The sequence below is a fragment of the Panicum virgatum genome, chromosome 5N, assembly GCF_016808335.1.
Source record: "Panicum virgatum strain AP13 chromosome 5N, P.virgatum_v5, whole genome shotgun sequence".
Taxonomy (NCBI): domain Eukaryota; kingdom Viridiplantae; phylum Streptophyta; class Magnoliopsida; order Poales; family Poaceae; genus Panicum; species Panicum virgatum.
Genome location: NC_053149.1, coordinates 54,498,142 through 54,519,217, shown reverse-complemented (window position 1 = coordinate 54,519,217; position 21,076 = coordinate 54,498,142). Strand labels below are relative to the sequence as shown.

General features: G+C 51.1%; 1 protein-coding gene across 2 annotated transcripts; it reads right to left on the bottom strand.

The window, feature by feature from the left end:
• Positions 1-334: 334 nt before the first annotated feature.
• Positions 335-4,880, bottom strand: LOC120676063 (probable sulfate transporter 3.5). 2 transcript variants are annotated; one of them, XM_039957283.1, is made up of 11 exons: positions 4,229-4,880; positions 3,883-4,090; positions 3,570-3,741; positions 2,547-2,612; positions 2,223-2,336; positions 1,987-2,103; positions 1,478-1,891; positions 1,194-1,384; positions 1,048-1,107; positions 860-936; positions 335-769 (listed from the first exon to the last, which is right to left on the bottom strand). In XM_039957283.1, the coding sequence occupies exons 1-10, from the start codon at positions 4,569-4,571 to the stop codon at positions 876-878; spliced, it is 1,746 nt and encodes a 581-aa protein (XP_039813217.1). In that variant the 5' UTR covers positions 4,572-4,880; the 3' UTR covers positions 335-769; positions 860-875. The 2 variants fall into 2 exon arrangements, with proteins under 2 accessions (XP_039813217.1, XP_039813216.1); XM_039957282.1 differs by having other exon boundaries at positions 1,025-1,107; positions 4,229-4,879.
• Positions 4,881-21,076: the final 16,196 nt, after the last annotated feature.

Sequence of the window (21,076 nt, the reverse complement as noted above, 5' to 3'; positions counted from 1 at the left end):
AAGTCTTTTGATTCACTCTAATTCTTCTAGTACTAAATTTGGATGAAACGAAGGCCCAAATCACTTGAATGATGGAATACTCCGGATCACTCGAGTTAGCAACAGATAGATCCATTCATTTTTTTAATTATGATCCATAGGAGACACTACGTAATTTTTCATTCTTAGCAAAATTTAGTTCGCGATGTTAACCTGTTCGTTCGTGTGTGAATTTAGTTATATGCGATATGTTCGTAGTGTAAAATTATTTATTTGTTTTGTAGACTAATTTGTTGGTGCCACCACCTTGCCCTTGCGGATCTGGTCGTAGTGCGCTCATCACAGTTAATTTCCATGTGTTCTGCCCCTTTTGAAATGATTATATCTTGTTAGTAAGGAAGTCAATGCTTCGAAGAAAAGAAACTCTTCCAGTTCGTGGTTTCCCATCACTTCTAGCAAACAAGAGCTATTATCCTATTCTTCTGCGTTATGCAAACTGCTACCAAAGACCTATCCCCACCCAGTTCCACACGCAATATCCATGCTGAGCCACCCAACAATATCTACACCTACATCTGCCTTCCTAAAACACACACAATCCATGGACACTGGTCACTAGCTATACTTCACTGTCCTCCTGCTTGCCTCTGGATCTCTGGAGCCCGTACCGGCACGCCGTGATGGCGTCCTTCACTGTGAGGAACACCCACTCCTTCCCTACCTTGTCCCTGATGAACCCGGACAGCACCAGCTTCTCTGTTACCTCCAGCCTGGGGTTCGTCAGAGCTACCTGCAAGGTTCAGAAAATGCGGGACCGATCAGATTCTGCTGCTGGAAATTCAAGCTGTGGGCAAATAACAAGTATGGCGTTGGACATCACCGTGACCCCTTTCCGGTCAAGGCTCTTGTGAACTTCTCCTAGCATCCCGATCCCCGTGTTGTCGATCGAACTGACACCTGTGCAATGTTCAGATTCAGACATGTGATCGAGCTCAACACCTGTGGCCTGAACTTGAAAAGAGATGAAATGGGCGGATGGCCATACCACCAAGATCAAGGATCACGTACTGTAGATCTTGCCCGTCTGCCTTGCTAACGCTCTCCTCATCTTCTACCCATCTCAAAATCCTGGAACATGCACGGCAGATTAGCATCACTTCACAAGGGAAGTAGGAAGAAGAAAAAGACATGATCTGATCACGCAGTGTGCTCACCTTTCTCGCAAGTAACCCGCGTTGACGAAATAGATGGGAGATCCCAGCTGCAGCACGAGAACGTTGGGGATGTTCCTCGCGTGCGGGTAGTGCCTGACGTCGCAGAAGATCTCGCCTCCCGCCATGCTTCCGAGCTTGCAGGTGGTCGGCCTCGCTACGTGCAGCAGTGCTCTGATCACTGACAAGCCTATCTGCACCGTGCACAGTTCGAGCGAAGCAGCGCATCAGCAGTGCGCAGAGAGACTTGGCACCAAGCAGAGCAACTGCAGCCAGGGGGTACTTACTGATGCGCCGAGGCCGATGACCATGGTGAAGAAGACGACGCCGACGAAGGCGACCATGCAGATGCAGAAGTCGAACTTGTCCACCCGGTAGAGGTGTAGGAACTCCTTGACCTTGATGAGCCCGATCATGGCGACCACGATGATGGAGGACAGCGCCACCAGCGGGGTGTACTTGAAGAGCGGAGCAAGGAACAGCAGCACCAGCATGATGCACACCGACATCACCACGTTCGACATGGGCGTCCGGCACCCGGCGTGGAAGTTCACCGCAGACTTGGAGAAGGGGCCCGTCGTGAGGTAGCAGGAGGTGCAGGACCCCGCGATGTTCATGATGCCGAACGCGATCATCTCCTTGTTCCCGTCGATCTGCTCGTTCTTGATCAGCGCCAGGCTCCGGCCGACGGCGATCCCTTCCTGAGAGCGATCGAGACAGTCTGATGAGAAACACTTCCAGTAACAGAAAAACATAAATTCAAAAAAGCGGAGAGATGGGGCAAACATGTTCGTACTGCCAGTGCGAGGATCCCAGACAAGAATCCTGCTTTCACAGCTGTGTTGACGTGCTTGCCCTTGAACGTTAGCTGCGAAATGGACAGTGGATTGATCCCTTTCTTCAGGTCACCTACCTGCGCACCAACACATAAACAAGTAAATAAGCCACTGAAACAGTCACGCATGGATCTGCTGAAAAATTATGTCGCTCTGAAGCCTGAACATCGAGGGATTCTGGCCATGGACGGCTTACAATTGGGATCCCGTGCTCGTTTCCTTTGACCAAGAAAGCGAAGATGCCACCGATGATGACAACCATGAATGGCGCAATGGCCGACACCCAGAACAAGTTTGGCCTTTTCTTTCTCTGAAATTTGCCGAATCAAAACACAATCATGGTATACTCCCTCCATCCTTTAATGTTTAATTAACACTAGTTTGTTAAATTTTGAGCTAACCAACGTCAAACTTAAGAAAGGAGGTAGAGACGTAGAGTAGTTGATATAAACAGTATCGTAGAAATAAATTAAGAAAGTGTGTGTGTTGATTAGGATTACATGCTCTAAAACCCACTTACCAGTTGCTTGCTTAACAGCAAGAACAGGAGGAAGCCTACGCCGAGAACTGCACTCTGCCACCTCCACTGCGCAAGGGAAAAGAGACATACAAAATTTCAGACAGTTACATTTCAGAACCTTACACGTACAAATTCCCACTCAAATCATTTGTTTTTTTAGAAAATATATGGGAATGTTCTACACGTAGAAGCTGTATAAACATCTGCTGATTTTGATGGGCACGATGGACAGGGATCATCACACTTTATCTGACGTTGGCCAGTGTCACCAAATTATGCAGGGTCCCTCCGGGGTCGAAAACTCCCCGAGGGTTGTTGAAAAACAAGCACCACATGCATGTCGACATCTACCCAGTGCATACGACTACGTACTAATATACCACGACTTGTCAGTTTTGGGATCCACACAGCAATGATTTCGGGTCTTTTGTTATAAGGACAAGATCTAGTCACAAGTAAACATGTGTGTTCGTCCATCAGCCATCATTGAGATATGCTTGTCTTGTTCTGAAACTGTTTGTTCAGAGACAGCCAGTTCAATTCTATTATTTCAGTTCGAGAAACCGCTAGCTTGTTAAAGGAAAGGAAAAGCTGTTCTACAGATAACTGGAGAGTTTCGATGAGTAGTGAACATTGGGCACGAGTAAAATTACGGAGAATGGAAGTTGATTTTTGTTTTTCTTTCCTTGGCTCCTACTCCTCGGAGAAGTTACTGAGAGCGGTTAGGAACAAGTTCCAACCACAACACGTCTTGTCAGTTACTAGACGGCTAGGCCTCTCAGCGTACGGTTGCATGCCACTTTTAGCCGATAAGATTGGATTACTTCGCCGGAAATTAATTAACAAGCGCATTTGAATTTTGGAACCCAAGGAAAAATGAAAGAAAAACTGCCCAAAAAAAGTGGGAAGAAGCAAAGGAGGAAGCAACTTCTACTCCTGCAGTGTCATGTCCTGCGATGGGAATGGAACTGAAGGTGCAGAGGAGATCGAGGAGAAATGCATGCGCGCGATCATCTCACTCACCTCGTCCCTGTAAAGGAAGATGGAGCGCACGACGGAGACGACGTCGGTCTTGGACGTGAAGTGCTTCATCCCCAGCATCCCCTTGAGCTGCTGCAGGATGATGATCGCCGCCGTGCCGCCCATGAACCCGGTGATGGTCGACCGCGACAGGAAATCCACTATCAGACCTAACCTTCACACCAGACAGCGTAACCATGGATGAAACTCGTGTGTTCGATTCCGAGCGGCTAGGAGTACTACTAGATAGAACCGGTTGACCAAAGGCATGCAAACGGATCATCAAAGAGAAGGATCGTGCCTAACTGTTACGTACCTGAAGACGCCCAGTGCGGTCTGGATGACGCCGGTGAAGAAGGCGGCGGTGTAGAAGATCTGCAGGTACAGTTCCGGGTTGTCGTCCCGCGGGACCTCCGCCTCAACGATGGACGCCAGCAGCAGCGACGCCGCCGCCACCGTCCCCACCGCCAGGTTGTTGGAGCTCCCGAACACCGCGTACAGCAGCGGCGGCACGAAGCTCGAATCTAGCAGCAGCGCACAGGACAAAACAAAAAAACACAATAAATGTGAGGGGAATTAATGCGCATCCGGTGGTGGTCACTGGTCAGGAATCGACAGAGGAGGAGAGAGGTGCCACGGCAGGGCGGCGCGTGCGTGCGTACAGAGGCCGATGATGGGCGGGAGGTTGGCGAGCTTGGCGTAGCTGATGCCCTGCGGGATGGCGAGGCTGGCGATGGTGACGCCGGCGAGGAGGTCGTACTTGAACTTGCCGAGGGTGTAGCGCGGCGCCCACTCGAGGGCCGGGACGAAGTACTTGAGCCCGCCCCACGCGCGCTCGGCGGGCGGGAGCGACCCGAACCCCCGGAACGGGTCGTCGGGGAAGAACGTCTCCGCGAGGCCCGTCCGCAGCACCTCCGCGAACGGCCGCTGCGCCGTCAGGTTCACCTTGTGCTCCGCCGCCGCCGCGCCGAGGGGGTGGCCCCCATCGCCGGCAGCTGTCCCCATGAACTCCGGTGGTCGACCGGATCAATCAGTCGCACTATCCTACCCGCGGATCGGAGACGGGGCCGGGGACGGGGACGGGAACGGGAGGAGCGGATCGACGAGGAAATCGAACCGGGGAGGGAGTGTCCGTCCTTGTGTGGCCACTATCTCCTCTCTCAGTCTGAGGGCTAAATTAAGCCGGTCGATGGCGGCCGGTCGGGGAAGAAGCACAACACTGTGGATTGGATTGTCTCAACACCGACCGCGAGCAGGTGGGTGCTCGATCTCCCTCTCGCGCCCCTGTGGTTGGGCTGCATGCGTGGAGCGGCGAGGAGCGCATGGCGGTTTATATAGAGCGCCGGCCGGTTGGGGGAGCGCAAGACGTGCGGGCGGGCAGTTCACGTCTCTAAGCGGATTGGCTCGACTCAGGCTGCTGCGGTTGTGCATGTGTAGGTGACGATGTGACAAATCGATCGACGTGGAATTCAGCAATTTTGAGAGGAGAAAACTTAAGCAGAGGGCTTCTTTTACAGGCCGTTTGATGCAAGATCCTCCAATCATGTATCTTTACGTTCAGACACGCCAATCATGTATCTTTACATTCGGACACGCATTAGCTTTGAACGGTGTGTAAAAGTTAAACATACGCCCTGTTTGTATACTCTAACTCAGTTAGAGGTTAGAGTTAGTTTCTAGCTCATGACTAACTCTGACTAACTCTAATAAAAAAGATATTTGGATGCAAGGATTAGATGAACAATAAATGTAATTTTTCAATCATTTGGCTCTTTTAAAGCCTCTATAATTTCCAGCCGGATCTGGTGTGACTGGCAATCCCGGACATTGTAGTGCTCCGATGGTCCAAGCGCTACGCCGTGGCCTCGGCGCTCCTCGTGCCGGTCCTCATGGCCGCCATCTCCTGCCCCTCCAGCCCCACCGTCCTGCTCTCCACGGTGGTGGCGGGGGCCGTCCTCGCGGCCGTGGCGGCCCACGCCACGGCCTCCGCTGCCTCCCATGGCCCGCTGGCGGGTTCTTGACGTCCGTGCTATGGTCCTACATGCTAGCGCATATAGATGCCCATGCAGCCCGCAGTCTGTTGGCCGGCCCAAGCACGGTCAATTTGGCCCGACCCAAGCACGGACTGGCCCGCTCTCCACCGTGCCTGGGCTAGCCCGGCCCGTCAACCGTGCCTGGGCTTGGGCCGTCACCCTATCCCGTGGGCTGGCACGACCCGGCACGGAGTTAGCAGACCGGCCTGATGTTGGACTGCTAACTCCAAAGACCTACACAAGCACACAGCCTATCCCACAGCCGCACAGCGACAAACCCTTGCACCCCCCGTCCCCCCGACCCCATCCGACTCCTCGACTCCCCCGATTCGACTCCCCGTCGGCCGCCGCCACGCGCAGCACCCCTCCCCTCGGCCCTCGCGCAGTGCTCCCCCCCCCCCCCCGCCCCTCCCCCCACCAATCCGCCTCCCCCGACTCCTCGACTCCCCGCCGGAGGAGGTCCTCGGCTCCTCCTCACCGGCCGCCGCCTCCTCGACGCCGCCCCTTGCCCCGCAACCGTAGCCGGCTAGGCTGGCCCCTAGATCTAGCGCCGCTTCGTGGGCCGCCATCGCCATGCCTCTCCGCCGCCATCGCCTCGCCGGTCCACCGCGCCTCCTATCCGCCGCCGTCGCCGCGCCTCCTCTCGCGACCTGCGTGGCTGCGCCTTGCCGGTCCACCACGCCTCCTCCCGCGGTCGAGCACCGGCGCCCCCATCGTGGGCTGCGGGGGGCCCGAGCCCAACAAGCAAGCCAGGCTCCGCGGGCTGGCCCGGCACGAAACAGGTCTGTTGGCCCATGTCTGGCCCGTCGGCGCAGCCCGTGGGCTGACCCGGCACGGCCTGCTAAGGAATACAGCCGGGCCAGGCACGACCCGGAGGTTACCGGGCAGGGGCCGGGCCGAGCGGCCTGAATGGACATCTATACTGGCGCGCGAGCTGGTGGTGATCGGGCTAGTTGCCGGCGTGAAGGCGAGCCTGCTGGACACGACGGTGCTGGCGTGGGGCAACTCGTTGGGGACCTGGTGGCGGATGTGGCCTTGGCCGTGCACAGAGGCACCGCGGGCGCCCAGACGACAGTGTCGGGCTGCTACGCGGGCCCTGCATTCAACACGGTGATGGGGCTGGGCCTGTCGCTGACACTGGCGGCTGGTGCCCGGTACCTGTGGCCGTACCCGATCCCGGCAGACGCGTCGGCGTACGGGGCGGCGAGGTTCCTCGCGGCAGCACTGGTGTGGGTGCTGTTGGTGCTGCCCTTACGCGGGCGCAGCTCCAAGGGGCGGCGAGGGTGGCGCAGATCTGGGGAGGCTCCAAGGGGCACCGAGGATACCAGGCGCGGCGAGGGGCGGATGGGCGGCGCGGCGAGGGGCAGACCCAGGGGGCGCAGCGAGGGGCGGGGCTGGAGGCGCAAGCCCCTGCTCGGGTGCGGATGGGGCAAGCGGATGGGGGAGACTTAGCCACAAACGGATGCGAGAGCAAAAAAAAAGGTGGGCTCCACCTAATCTAACCCCAATAACCTTCCTGTTTGGGTACTTTAGGGTTAGATGAGCCCAAAAAACCAAAACTAACTCTAATCCATGTATCCAAATAGGACCATATGAGAAGTTACCTTTAATTTCATGCTATAGCCCCTTTTTGAGATGTTAACCGTCAGGTAGTAGCAACAACTAGAGGTGGGATTTAAATTTAGATCGTCGCATCCATGATTCTTGAATGTCATTTACATTTTCTAAGTGAGGCGATGTGGACTAGTCTCAAGTCTCAACAAAGGCCAGCAAAATCGAATAGTTCTTTGAGGTGTTAGAAGGTTTCAATATTATAGGAAAAGAAAGAATGTACTTATATTTCTATAAATACCATGTAGAATGTTTAACGTCGAAGTGCTGGCTCATAATAAGGAATACTCCCTCCATTCCAAACTAAGCATTGTTTTATAAAATTTCATACACATTACTTATCCTAAGAAATGACTTTGTTACCCCTAATTACTTCTAGCCATTGTGATTGAAAACCGTGCTATTTATTTGATTTTCTGGATCCTCAATGAATGCATATATATTATTGGAACTCGAAGAGTACCATATACTAGTAAGTATTTGATTGGTTCTATGTTTATTCTTGTACAATATTTTCTTGGACTTGTTATTGATTTAATTAGATGGATCTCATTACAAGCTAAAACAATACTCTTTGTGGGATAAAATTTAAATACCAAAACAACACTTATTTTGAAACGTGGGTAGTACTCCCAAACATGCACAAACATCCATATGCACCTTGTACACAAGATATAAATTCATCTAGCCATGTGCCAGCTTCACATAAGAAAGTTGATTTCAGAAAAATGTATGATATAGGAATTGGGAGAGCCAAGATAAATGAAAGACCAAAGGTTTGTTTGCATTGAGTCCTCGTAGACAACTCTCTAGCAAGGCAGAGATCCTAATCCCCTAGGCAATCAAAATCGAACATTTGGAAACGCTGCCTGGGCCAGGCACCCCTACCCATGAGCCAACCGAATGTCCTTTAATTGCAACATCAGCGAATCTCAAGTTCCAAGTTTCAAATGCACACCGAAATTTCAATGATATAGATTTTCTTGTGATACAAAATGAGGGGGTTGAGGGGCTCTAGGCCCCCTTTGCAAGATGAACGCAGCTATTATATATATGGATTTTTCACCATATAAATTAGTTTAAATATCAAAATTAGCCCATCTAATTAATAATTTTCTACAATTTTGCCCCTTATCATTTTATTCTGATTTCATCCCCAAGCATCTTCAGCAGATCCTCATTCCCCATGCAAGTAACATATTGGAGGAGTTGGTGCAAAAGTAGTGCTCCAGCAATGCAAATTTACTTATCTTTTCCTCTACCACTAATTATTGGGACTACCCAATAATTTACTCACTCTCCTCAAATATACGGTAATTGAATTGGAATGAAGTTATTTGAGAACCGCAAAAGCAAACCCTCAGTACCTATGAAAGAAATATTAGGAGAACATCCCTATTAATTGGTTATTATTGAAAAGGGTTTATTAGGAGCTACTTAGGATGCTCTAAGCAAATTTTAGCGCGTTCATTGAGCAGCCCCTGGGCACAAAATTTGACCTACACTTTGATTGAACTACTGGAGACATGCATGTCAATGCCGTAGACAAAACCACAACGGTAACCAGCAGCAGCAAAACTTCGTGTTGGACTCCAGCTTTTGTCGCCTTAAGATTTGCTGTTTCCCTGACCGTAAAGAAGCTCTCTTCCAGAGGGGCCCCACATGGTACGGGCTACTAGACGAGTACTACACTGCAGAGATGTTCAGACTACTTGGAACTAGGGCCCGTTTAGTTCCCAAAAATTTTCACCTCCTCTTTGAACACATATATGAAGCACTAAATGTAATTAAATAATAAAACTAATTGCACAGTTTGGATGTACACGACGAGACGAATCTTTTGAGCCTAATTAGTGCATGTTTAGCCATAAGTGCTACAGTAACCCACATGTGATAATGATGCGGTCAAAGGCCTCAAAAGATTCGTCTCGCGGTTTCCAAGTGAGTTCTGAAATTAATTTTTTAATTAGTGTTCGAAAAACCCTCCCGACATCTGATTAAACCCTCAATTTGACATCCAAAAATTTTTCTTCCGGAACTAAACGGCCCCTAGGATCCATGGACGTGGTCGACCCGTGCGACCACCACCATCTCAGACGAGCGAGACAACTTCAGAACAAGCCGCGCGCGCGGGGTCCCTCGTCACGGGCGCGCGCGCCCGTGCTCGGTGCTGCGACATGCATGCCCATGCTGAAATGCGGCGCCGGCCCAGAGTCACCTGTGATCCTGTCAATTGTCAATCATGGCGAACCATTCCCATTCGATGCATCATCCGTAGATGCACGATCGAGTACTACGTATGTGTATCCGCTAGATAGGTCCATATCCGACCGTCCCTTTCGGTCGCGGATAGATAGACCACGCATACCCATGGATCCGCAGCTACGCACCTGCAGCAGTAGAGAGACGTCACGCACGCAGACGCCGCGCGCCAGCCCCGAGAACTAAGAGTGGAGTGACTATAAATAGACTAAAAAATAGTGTGCTCTATTTTTGGTAGCCTAAATAGAGGGTAACCAAATTGAAAGGTTGGGAGAGAAAATTTAGTCACCCCCTCATTTTAGTCATCTAAATAGGGACCCTGCTGGAGATGGAATTTTGAGCAAAATTACTAAAATATAGATTTAGTCATCCAAATAAAAACTGTAACATCCCAAAATTCGCTGAGTTAAATCGTGTGCTAATTAGTTTCAAAAATCGAGTTTTCGTCGTTGAGCTCAAAGTTTTTTTTCCCTAAAGCCCTAACCCTAATATTTCGGGAACTGTCCATGTTCCGAACATCTCGATGTCCAATCCCTGTCGCGGCCCTCTCTTTTTCTGTGCCGCGCGTCACGAACCACCGACCGCTGCGCCACGCCCGACCGACACGCGTGCGCGAGCAGTCGCGGTCAGCGCCGCGATCGGCGCGATTCCCGCCCTCCCTCTCTCTTTCTCTCTCGCCCCTCCTTTTCTTTTTATTTTCCCATTTTTCATTTTCTTTTCTTTTCTTCTTTTCTTTTCCTCTCTCCCTCCTTCTCTCTCTCTTCCTTCTCCCCTCGGTCACGCACGCGCCGGCCCGACCCCTCCTCGCCTCCCCCGCGCGCGCTCGCCCACGCCTCGGCCGTTCCCGGCACCCTGCTCCCGCACGCGCCCGCGCACCCCGCCCGGCCGGCCGCCTGCCGTGCGCACGCCGCTCTGGGCCGCGCATCCCGCCGCGCCAAGCACGCCGCTGCCGCTGCTGTGCGCACGCGTGCACACGCACGTCGCCACGCCGCTCGCCGTGTCGCCGCTCGCCACCGCCTGGAAACGCGCGCCGCACATATTCCACGCGCACCGGAGACCCGCCGCGCCGCCCGTCGATCGTCACCGCCCTCCTACGCACCTCGCCGCCCGCGCCGCTGTCAAAGACGAAGCCGGGTACGGTGCACTGCTCGCACACAGTGGCCGGTCCTCTTCCCCCCACGCGCGCCTGCCCGAGCAATCTTGTCACCTGTGGCCACCTCGCCGCCCGTGCACCGCTCCGCGTTGCTCGCCAGTGGCCAAAACGCCATTAATGGCGCCCGCAAGGCTCGCCGGCCGGCCACGCCGCGGCCACCGCCCTCCCCACCGCCTTACTTGGCCTATAAAGAGGCCCCGCGCCGCTTCCCCAGCACCACGACCACCCCCACCGCCGCACAACCCCCTCCTCTGCACGACAGCGCCACCGCTCGCCATTGCCGCCGCCGGCCACCGCGGAGCTCCCCTCCCCGCTGCCCCTCGGTCCGAATCAAGGTAGGAATTGGCACCCCCGAGGCTCCCCGGTGCTCTTCCCCACCTCCATGACCGCCACCACGCCTCTGAGCCGCCGACCCAGAGCCACCGCCGCCCGCTGCCGCCGGCCGCCGAGGCCAGGCCATCCTGGGCCGCCTCCGCCCGAGCTGCGGCCGGGGATCGGCCCCGCGGGCCCCCCTCTCCTTTTCCCCTCACCCCGGAGCCGCCCCCGAGCCCCTGGCCGCCGGAATCGGCACCGCCGACGAGCGCCGCCCCCTCCCCTGTTTCCCAGCGCGGGGGGAGGAAGAAGACAGGGCATTATGCCCAAAACCCCCTAGCCTTCCCCGTTTTTGTGAAAGAAACCCCCACCCTTTTAACTTTTTTTCCAAGAAGCCCTTCCTGTTTCCTTATTTTGCAAACAAGCCCTCCAACTTATAAACCCAATAATAAATAAACCCCTACACCTTCCTAATAGGCCCAAATATTTCTAAAAATTACAAACCAAGCCCCTGCTTTCTCAAATATAATCACAAACAGGTCCCTGGACCCCTATTTAGACCCTAAACACCCCATTGACCTATCATTTCATGCACCAGACGACCTCGGATCTACCCAAAACTTTACCATGCCTCTCATGACATAATTTTGTCCATGCCATTAGGAAACTGCCCGAAAATATTACTCCGAACTCCATATTTTAATTATTTCCGAATCGAGCTCAACGATAAAATTTTTATTTCTTTTTCCTGATTGTGTGTTTGTTTGTATGCGTCGTAGACCACAGTGTGAACGAAGGAGAGCCCGTTGACGAGCAGTACTGCGAGCCCGCGAACGAGGACCAGTTCCGTGACCCCGAGTCCGAAGGACAGTGCTTCGACAAGGACCTCCCCGAAGGCTTCGAAGACGGCAAGTTCAATCCCATCCTTTGATGCATGTTTTGTCCTAGTTTTTATAAACACAACTCATTGGCCTGTTTTACAAAATTGTATATGTTTTGCTTGCTGAAAACATGGTTGGATAGCCACCCCTTGATTTGTTATGATCATTCCTTGACCACCTAGATTAATGTCTGATTTTGTTTGGACGTTAATCAATACTAGAACGCTTAGGACCTGCTACTTTATACAACTTGTTTTATAAAGAAAAGGTGTGTGTGGGAAGGGATAAAAGTGGATTTTCGAAAGATGAGTCTAGACGGGATGGATGGCATTTCAGTGTGATTTGTCGTTTGGTGTGCTCGTGCCGGTACGGCAGGGCAAGGAAGGGAGATATCCATCTTGTCACAACTAAGGACCGAGTTGGTGTTACATCTCACCTAACTCCACTTTCGTGCAAACCACTCGACCGTTGTATGGGCAACGGCTTAGCATAAACCCCACTAGTTAGTCTGATAGCCATCAAGAGAGCTGAGAGCAACGGGTGATCAAGGAGAAGGGATAAGCTCTATGTAACTTATGCCCCGGTTAAACCTAGGTGAAAGGTCGATGACCCCTTGGTGCATCCCGTGATGGCTAGTCAGGTCTAGCTAAGGTGGGTAATGGCTTTGTTGGGATCTGCACCGACACTAAGGTGATCGAGTTGCGGTACCCCGCTTGTGGGTAAAGTTGCACACCTCTGCAGAGTTAAGAATCTATTCGAATAGCCGTGCCCACGGTACTGGGCGAGTTACGGTGTGGTCTCACAATTAGTGTTTACTTTGGGATGGGTTGGTGTGAGTTGTTTTGGAAATGCGTCCGGCAGTTGTGCCGTGTGCTACGGCGGATGAGGAGTCCGGTAGCATCTTAAAACTTGGATCCTGTGGGGATCAACCCCTCGTGTTACTTGATAAAAGAAAACTGGTTTTGGGGAAAATGGTTTCTTTCAAATGAACCCCTGCATAAAATATTGCTTTCCGCAAAATAAACCCTAGCCCTATCCTTGACTTACCATGTGCATGATATTCTGTTTATACCCCCTCCGTGGGTGTGGTTGGAGTTGCTGAGTACGTTTGTACTCACCCCATTCTTTATTTTTACAGAAGAAGATCCAGACTTTGTACCCGACGACGTTGAGTAGGGGTACCGTCCTGCACCCAGCCTTGCCTGTGGATTAGGGTCACCCGCAGGAGATACCGCATGGCGCAAGACTCTGATGATTTTCTTTTTGTTTTCAATATCGTTGCGTGTGTGTGGATTGTAATCCTTGCGATAGTGGCGCTTCTCTGCTCACTACCGCGTAGAGTTGTACGGTAATGAACCATCTGATGTAATAAATATGTCATCAACCTCCTGAAACTGATGTTTGTAACTCATTTAAATCTTCTCTTATGAGGGGACGCTTCAAAAACCCTGCTGGAGTTGCTCTAAACTCGTCGACTCGTCCAACGAAGCACGAACGCGGCAGCTGGCCAATCAACTCAAGCGTGCATGGTTCGGATCATGGGCTGGCGGTTTTCGGCGGCGGTGTGCGGGCAGGATATGCTTGGAAGTTGGAACCGTGACCATGGGCGCGCGTCGCGGCAGATTTGCGGCCCCTCCCCCACGATCAGATCGATGGCGAGTCCGAGGAAGATCGGATCGCGATGCGACGTGGCGCGCCGGCGCGGGCGGTTGGTCGGCACGTTCGTATAGCTGGGGGAGAGAACCCAGGCGCGAGTTGAGGCGGTCGCATCGCGTGGGATTCGGGAGACCCCGCAGGCCGCCCGCCGCCCGCCGCCCGCCGCCCGCCGCGTGCCCCTCTCCCTCTGTTGCTGCCGTCACCGCAGCTAGCTGCCGGGCAGCTCTCCCCCCGCTGCACCTGCATGCCACCGCGCGCGGCGTCGGCTTCTGGGGAAGTGGTTTTTGGAGGCAGGCGGGATCGAGCCCGCGCGGAACCAACCCCGCTCGCATCGCATCGCACGGCAACGGCACGACGCGCCCCCGTCATTCGTCGGTGCTTTTCTACCGTGCGGCGGGAGACGACGGGTGCCAAGGTGGTGGTTGTGGTCTTGACTCTTGAGAATGAGAGGTTACGCTTTCAGCAGGGAATTGGTTTTTGGCTGCGAAAGTGGATTGTGGAGTTGGGTGCCATGTGTTGTTATTTCCAGGCATCTTTGGACACGCCCGCAGCCATGGATATCTGATTGAGCTTCAGCACTCCACTGATCAGAGATTCAGAGGTCATAACTCATACGCACAAACAAATACGTAGGAGTACAAGCGAATGCGATTCGGAGGTCAGAGAACAGAGCGACCTGCTATTGTCCTAAAAAAGGGCAGAGCGACTATGCGGTTAACAGTGATGTTTCTTCAGTCAGCACTACGTGTGCTAGAATCTGTTCAGTCCATCTCGCCTCTGTACCGGAGCGGTGACGACTGCAGGGTGATCCTGGTCATCGCCAGGAGTGATTGCTACCCCGACATCCAGCCGTGGCGAGTGACCGCTACGGGGTTTAGGCACCAAGACACCTATCCCTTAGCCATCAGAAAGACACTCCGCTACCTGTGCCGGATTTACGAAGAACACCTAACCCCCACGCCAATGAGGTTCTTTCCGCCGGCCATCAGAACCCCAGTTTGGGAAGCACGCATGAGAAGTCTGGAACGGCGCCGCCATGAAGAGGACCCTCTATACCAAGTGGCTACCAACCTAGCCGCCTTGGATCAGCTCTTTGACGAGCAAGCCAACATTATGAGGGAACAGACCCATCGAGCCGAGCAAGCAGAGCTCGCGGTGAGACTGCAACAGATACGAGCAGCCCAAGCTGAGGCGAGAGCCGCAGCCGCGGTCAGCAGTGAAGCAGTTGTTCAGGAGAGCCTCAGGCAAGCTCGAGACCGGCGTATGCAAGAATGGACCAGAAGTGGAACCCCAGTTCCGGCAATTGGAGAAGACCAAGTTCTACTCGGGACACCCGTCATAGGATGGGGACCACTCGTGATAACCCCACAAGCCCCACCCGAGAACCCCGAAGGGTCTACTGCTGTCGGTGAAGGAGAAGCTGCTACGCAACCCCAGGAGAACGGGAACTTAGAGGACGACGAGCAAGGACTACTCGCACACTCCGCCCCAGAAGAAGGCTCGCCCCGCGAGTAGATTGACCGACGCCATCCTAGTGTTGTACCCTCCCAGCTCCCCTGGCTGGAGTTGTACCCTTAGTGTGAACCTGTACCCGGACGTGTAGTACGTGTTTAGTCTTGCCCCGTGTTGTACCCCCCTTGCAGTAATGAAGTTGTTTGTGCTTGTTGTTTGCCATGTGTGTGTACTTGATTGTGTGCTATTCGGCAGAAGGTAGATTCTGTATTTTCAAAAATATGATTTAAACAATTTAAACATCACTTAATCCTAATTTCACAAAAACTCTACCCAATTTACAGATGGCTTCCCGAAGTGTTACGAGGGCTTCCCTCATTCGGAACCCTACAGTCGCTGGCACGGGAATGCAGCCGGATGGACAGAACCCTCCCCAGGATGAACAAGAAGTAAGCCAGAACCGAGGACAAAATCAAGAAGTGCCACTGCCAGCACCTCCACCCCTCGGAGACCTGGCACAAATAATCCACAATCAGACCCTCATCCTAGAAACGCTGGCCAATGCCCTTGTCAGCAGGCAGCCGCGAGGACAAACCATGAATGACAAGCTGACGGCTTTTCTGAGGACCAAGCCGCCCACCTTTGCTGGATCCAGCAACCCTTTGGATGCAGATGACTGGCTGCGTGTGATCCAGAGGAAGCTTGAGCCGTTCGAGTGCCAGGATCGAGATAAAGTTCTGCTGGCAACACATCAACTCACCGGGTCTACCTTAGCCTGGTGGGAGAATTACTGCGCTGCTGCCAAGGATGCCTCCACCATCACTTGGAATGAATTCGTGAAGGAGTTCTGCCGCTATCATATCCCCTCGGCCACCATGAAGCGCAAGGTGGATGAATTCCGTGCACTTCAGCAAGGGAGTATGTCGGTGGAAGAGTATACTCACCAGTTTATGGAGCTGGCTCGCTATGCACCAGAAGAAGTGAACGACGACGAGAAGAAGCAGGATATGTTCAAGAAGGGACTAAACCCGAAACTCAGAACCCTGCTCACCCCTCAGATCTACCCAGATTTCAACACTCTGATGAACAAGGCAATCCTCACAGAGAAGGCCAAGATTGATGAAAGGAAAGATAACAAGCGCAAATTCCTGGAGAGCAAGTCTCGCCAGCAGGATCGTTTCCAGAAGCCCAGAAGCTTCAGCTACAACGCACCAATGTCCCAAGCCCCAATGCAATACAGAACTCAGTCTCAAGTGACAGGACCACGGGCCCCTAACACCCAGCCCAGAAGCCAGAACACCATGAGGGCCCCGCAGAGTAATGCAAGCCAGGTCACCATAAGGGACTTGGACAACAAATGTCCAAGTATTGAGTTTAGCTTGTTTTGGCTTGAACCTTCACTTCAACTTGTAAGCTAAGCCTCCAAATCCCCGAAGCTGTTCTTGGCTTTAACTCTCCTTTGGAACCCACACTATTTGAGGCCCCTTCAAGTTGGTGATGATGTCCCTGGGCACCCAAATGGAGTGGTTCCAACTTTGTGAGCAATCACCTTGTCATTTGTCTTCTTTTTTATTACATAGGAGGTGCTATTGCTTTTGTTCCTCCGGTTAGGCTTGGTGTAGATGAGAGAACTCTTGATTGTGAGTTTCTTTTTGTTCTTCTCATCCGGAAGCTTCTTCCTTGGTTGAGGACACTTGTTGGATTTGTTATCTTCTTTGTGGCACTTTGAGAAAGTCACGGTGGACCCCTTCTCAAGCTTCTTCACCATGTCTTCACGGTTATCTTAAGAAGGTTGGACATTGCTCTCTATGCCTTTGCCCTTCAATCTATACAAGTCCTTCATGAGCCTTTCCACTTCTTACTTGAGCTCATCATTTTCCTTGGTGTAAGGATCACCGGGGTGTCCGACCCTAGAGGGGGAGGGGTGAATAGGGTCGCTAATCGCTTTCTATCCTAGGGCTCAATCTATTTGCATAAGATAAACGTAACACGTCCTACACATGTTAGTTATGACTAAGGTTTATCTATGTTACTCTCTACTTACCCCTAAAAGACTTGCAACCTAGTCAATCCTAATCAAACCAACTAGGAAACTAAAGGTACGCAAGATAGAGTAAATGCGGAAACGTAATACGGTAAGTAAAGAGGTAAGTGCAAGAGGGATGCAAACTCCCGAGTAGACACTGTCATGTAACGTGGTTCGGCACAAATGCCTACGTCCACGGGACACCGAGGCTCTTCCGATCACCGTCTTGCACTACAACACCAAGGCGATGCCGGCAAGCAAAGGCAAGTGCACACAAGACACCGAGTCTAGTGCACTGCCACCGTCTCTCTCGGTCACCCGGCCGAAATCCACTACGGAGCTTCTCCACCAAGGAGGGGGTCTCCTCTTCCCCCGCACAAAGTGTCATTGCCACTCCACACCAAGTCGGAGGGTCACACGACGGATCACAAGGATTACTTGCCGCAACAAGACTTCTCTCAAGGGAGCTCTTGCAAGAACTAATCCCTATTACAAGTACTAAGCACTCTCACAAGTGTGCTTAAGCCTATATAATGTACAATGAAGCTCTAAGGTGGTTGGAGATGATCTTTGGTTCTTGTATACTTCTTTGGTCTCCAGCAATCTCAAATGAGCCGTGGGGTGGCATATATATAGCCCACACACCCCAAACTAGCCGTTGGAAAAAGGCTGACAAAAGCGCTATCACCGGTTAAACCGATGCTCCCGTTTTTGTCATCACCGGTTTAACCGGTGAGTGCATTTTCCAACTAGCCGTTATGCTTCAACGGCTACCTCAATCGACCGACGTAATCAACCGATGCAGCGTCGGTTTAACCGGTGAGTGTAGTTGCTGAAAAACTAAGTCTCCGGACAACTGCACCGACGTTCACCAATATCTAGCGTCGGTTCATCCGGTGTATAGATTTTGCCTCAGCTGCTGAGTTCATTGCACCGACGTATTCAACTTTCCTGGCGTCGGTTCAACCGGTGTTACCAAAACTTCCAGACGTGCTCCAAGTCAATGCACCGACGTATGTAATTTTCTTAGCGTCGGTTCAACCGGTGATACTAAAATATCTCTGTCTTGATTGTTTTGACTTGATTTCTTCACGGTCTCTTTAATCTTCGAATCCTTTGGACCGAAGAGGTTTCAGGGCCTTCGGGCCTAGCTACGCCTATTTTCTTTTTGTCATCACTTAAACCTAAAAGCCTGAGAATGTTCATCTTAACAAGAATATTAGTCCAAGTGTTGTGTGTGTCATCAATCGCCAAAACATTATATTGAAATATGGCATGAGAAGCCATTTTCGCTACACTTGGCAATGAGATCATCACATGATTCTACAACAACATTCTCATAGCATTTCTCATTGCAAGGGTTAGAGCAAGAATCATCAATTAAATCAATGCAAGAAGTCGAAGCATCTACCATAGAGATAGGAATTGCACAAGGGATAGTTTGCTTTATTTTCAAAGAGTCATTAGTATCATTAATGCTCTTAAATTTTAATTTGAGCTCTTCATGCTCCTTGCTAAGCAATTTGAATTTGCACATCAAATCTTCAAAATCTGTAGCAAGAGAAGCATTTAGATCTTTGAGAGTATTAAGGTTTTTAATTTTTTTTTATTGTTTCTTAATGATTTTTTGGTGCTCATGAAAAAGGTCAAGAAATTCATCAATTGAAGAAGAGTCGGAGTCATTATCACTTACATCGCTATCCATACTTTTGGCCATAAAACAAATATTGGATGATGATCCCATGCGAGTGGTGAATTTTTTGTTTGATTCATCACTTGAACTTGATTCTTCACCACCGCTAACCCATTCACCAAATATGGCAAATGATTCATGCTTGGGCTTCTTCTCCTTCTTTTGCTTGTTCTTCTTGAACTTCTTCTCAACCTTCATAAGTTGATAGTGAGGCCTATCTTTGAGGAAGACCATATACCCACATTGAGTTGATTTCCTTCAAGCATTTGTTCATCTTCTTTACTTGCTTATAGAGGTTGGGGTGCATTGCCTCTTTATCATCACTTGAGGAGGTTCTTGCATCCTCTTCTTCCTCATAACTTGAGATACCTTTGATGGTCATCTTCTTCAACTTCTTGAGTTGTTTGCATGTAAGAGCGCTATGCGTTGGTGAAGAAGAAGACGCTTTTGCCTTGATGTCATTGCGTAGCTCATGGGCGATCACCTTGTTGAGGACTTGATTTGGTGTCATTGTGGTAAGATCTTTTACATATAGAATTGTTGTCACCAAATCATAGTCCGGCCTTCGGAGTGAGTGAAGGATCTTGCAAATGAGTTCCAAATCTTCAATTTGCTTCACACCTAACGAATTAACCTCATTCACAAGAGTATTCAACCGTGAGTACATAGATTCAGCATTCTCATCATCCAGTTACTTAAAACTATTAAGCTTATCAATGAGAACATGATATCTTTCGTTGGCAACATCCTCCATGCCCTCATGGTTCTCGATGATAGTTTGCCATAGCTTTTTAGCATTTTCACAAGAATAAACACGATTGAACATATTATCACTAAGATAAGACAAAATTATGCATTTTGCGGTGACATCATATTGATTCTCTTGTTAACCATTATTTTTTATGTCCTCATTCACAACTCTCCAAACGTTTAGCCCCGTTGCTTGGAGATGGGCTTGCATTAACATCTTCCATCGTTGGAAGCCCGTGCCGTCGAACCATGGAGCGGGTCTAAAAGGATCCATCCTTTCCCCCTAAGAGCTAACTCACTAGGCGGTGAAGCCTACCGATCTAATGAGCCGGTAAACACAAATTTGTCAATGGAATTGGCTTTCTTTGTGAGAGAAGTGAGTCCCGGCTCTGATACGAATTGAAAGTGATCGGGTGCTCTAGCCTAAGAGGGGGAGGGGGTGAATTAGGCACTATTAAAACCTAAACCTAAGGGTCAAACTAGTTTGCACAAAACTTAAACTAGATCAAGCTATCTAGATGTGCAACTACGGTTCACCTTAGTGTGAAACCCTCATCCCAAAGAGTTTTGCAACCTATAACCAATTCTCGCAAGATACTACACTAAGAAAGTAAAGGCACTCAAGTTGCAATATAAAATACGGAAACTTAAAAGGTGGGATGAGAGAAAGCAAACTCTCGACATGAGGATTTATCCCGTGGTTCGAATTGCCACAAAGGTGTCCCTACGTCCACATTGTTGAAGCACTCACGAAGAGCATCGCTTCCCGGCAATCAAGTCTCTTCCGTGAACACAATCACGGTCACCTTGATCCCGATCTTCACTAAGGGAGATTGCCCACGAAGGAGGGGTCTCCGTCCCCCGTACAATGTCGTCGACGCCGCTCCACACCAAGTCGGAGGGTCGTTGACTTGCCGGCGAGCCACAAAAGCTCCAAGGATGGCCGGTGCACCAAGATATAATGTTGGTTCACTCTAGAATCACAGCACAAGGATCTAAACCTTGCTTGATCACTCACTCAAGAGCTAACCTACCACTAACACTCACAAAGCTTGTGCTAAGGACTAAGAATTTGATCTTTATGCTCTTGGATGGCTTGGAAGTGTTCTTGGGTGGGAGTGGGATGTCCAGCAACTCCAGCAAACTTCAAATGGCCGGGGTGAGGTGTATATATAGGCCACCAAGTCTTGTAGCCGTTGCTCCAACGGTCAGCAAAAAACAGCATACCATCGGATGAACCGATGCCTTTGCAAGAGGCGGCGTCGGTTCATCCGGTCACTCTCAGACCTGAAGTAGCCATTGAGCTTTTGATGCACTGTCTGCGACACCACCGGTTTAACCGATGACTATGTGTCGGTTAAACCGGTCACTCACAGCACTCAACTAGCTGTTGGTCTCTTTCTCTCCTGCTGACGTCATTATACCGGTGCTATGCTCCGATGGACCACCGGTTCAACCAGTGCTGAAGATTTAGCTCCTGCGTGCTTGACATCGTCTCTGGAACATAGTACATCCAATGCACCGATGCCTAGCTTGACGCCGTCGGTTCAACCGGTGACTTGGCTATCTTCACTTGGTCTTTGCTTGATCTCCATTTGGTGCTTAGATTTGCACCGATGCCAGGGCGTCGGAACTTCCGACAACCATCGGATGCACCGATGCTACATGCATCGGTTCTTTC

Bases quoted from the DNA above. Each gene is read 5' to 3' on its own strand.
- LOC120676063 (XM_039957282.1), bottom strand. From the start codon at position 4,571: ATGGGGACAGCTGCCGGCGATGGGGGCCACCCCCTCGGCGCGGCGGCG. The intron at 2,613-3,569 runs GTGAGTGAGATG...TCCCTTGCGCAG, and splicing joins TCTTCCTTTACAGGGACGAG to TGGAGGTGGCAGAGTGCAGT. The intron at 1,892-1,986 runs GTACGAACATGT...GATCGCTCTCAG, and splicing joins CTGGGATCCTCGCACTGGCA to GAAGGGATCGCCGTCGGCCG.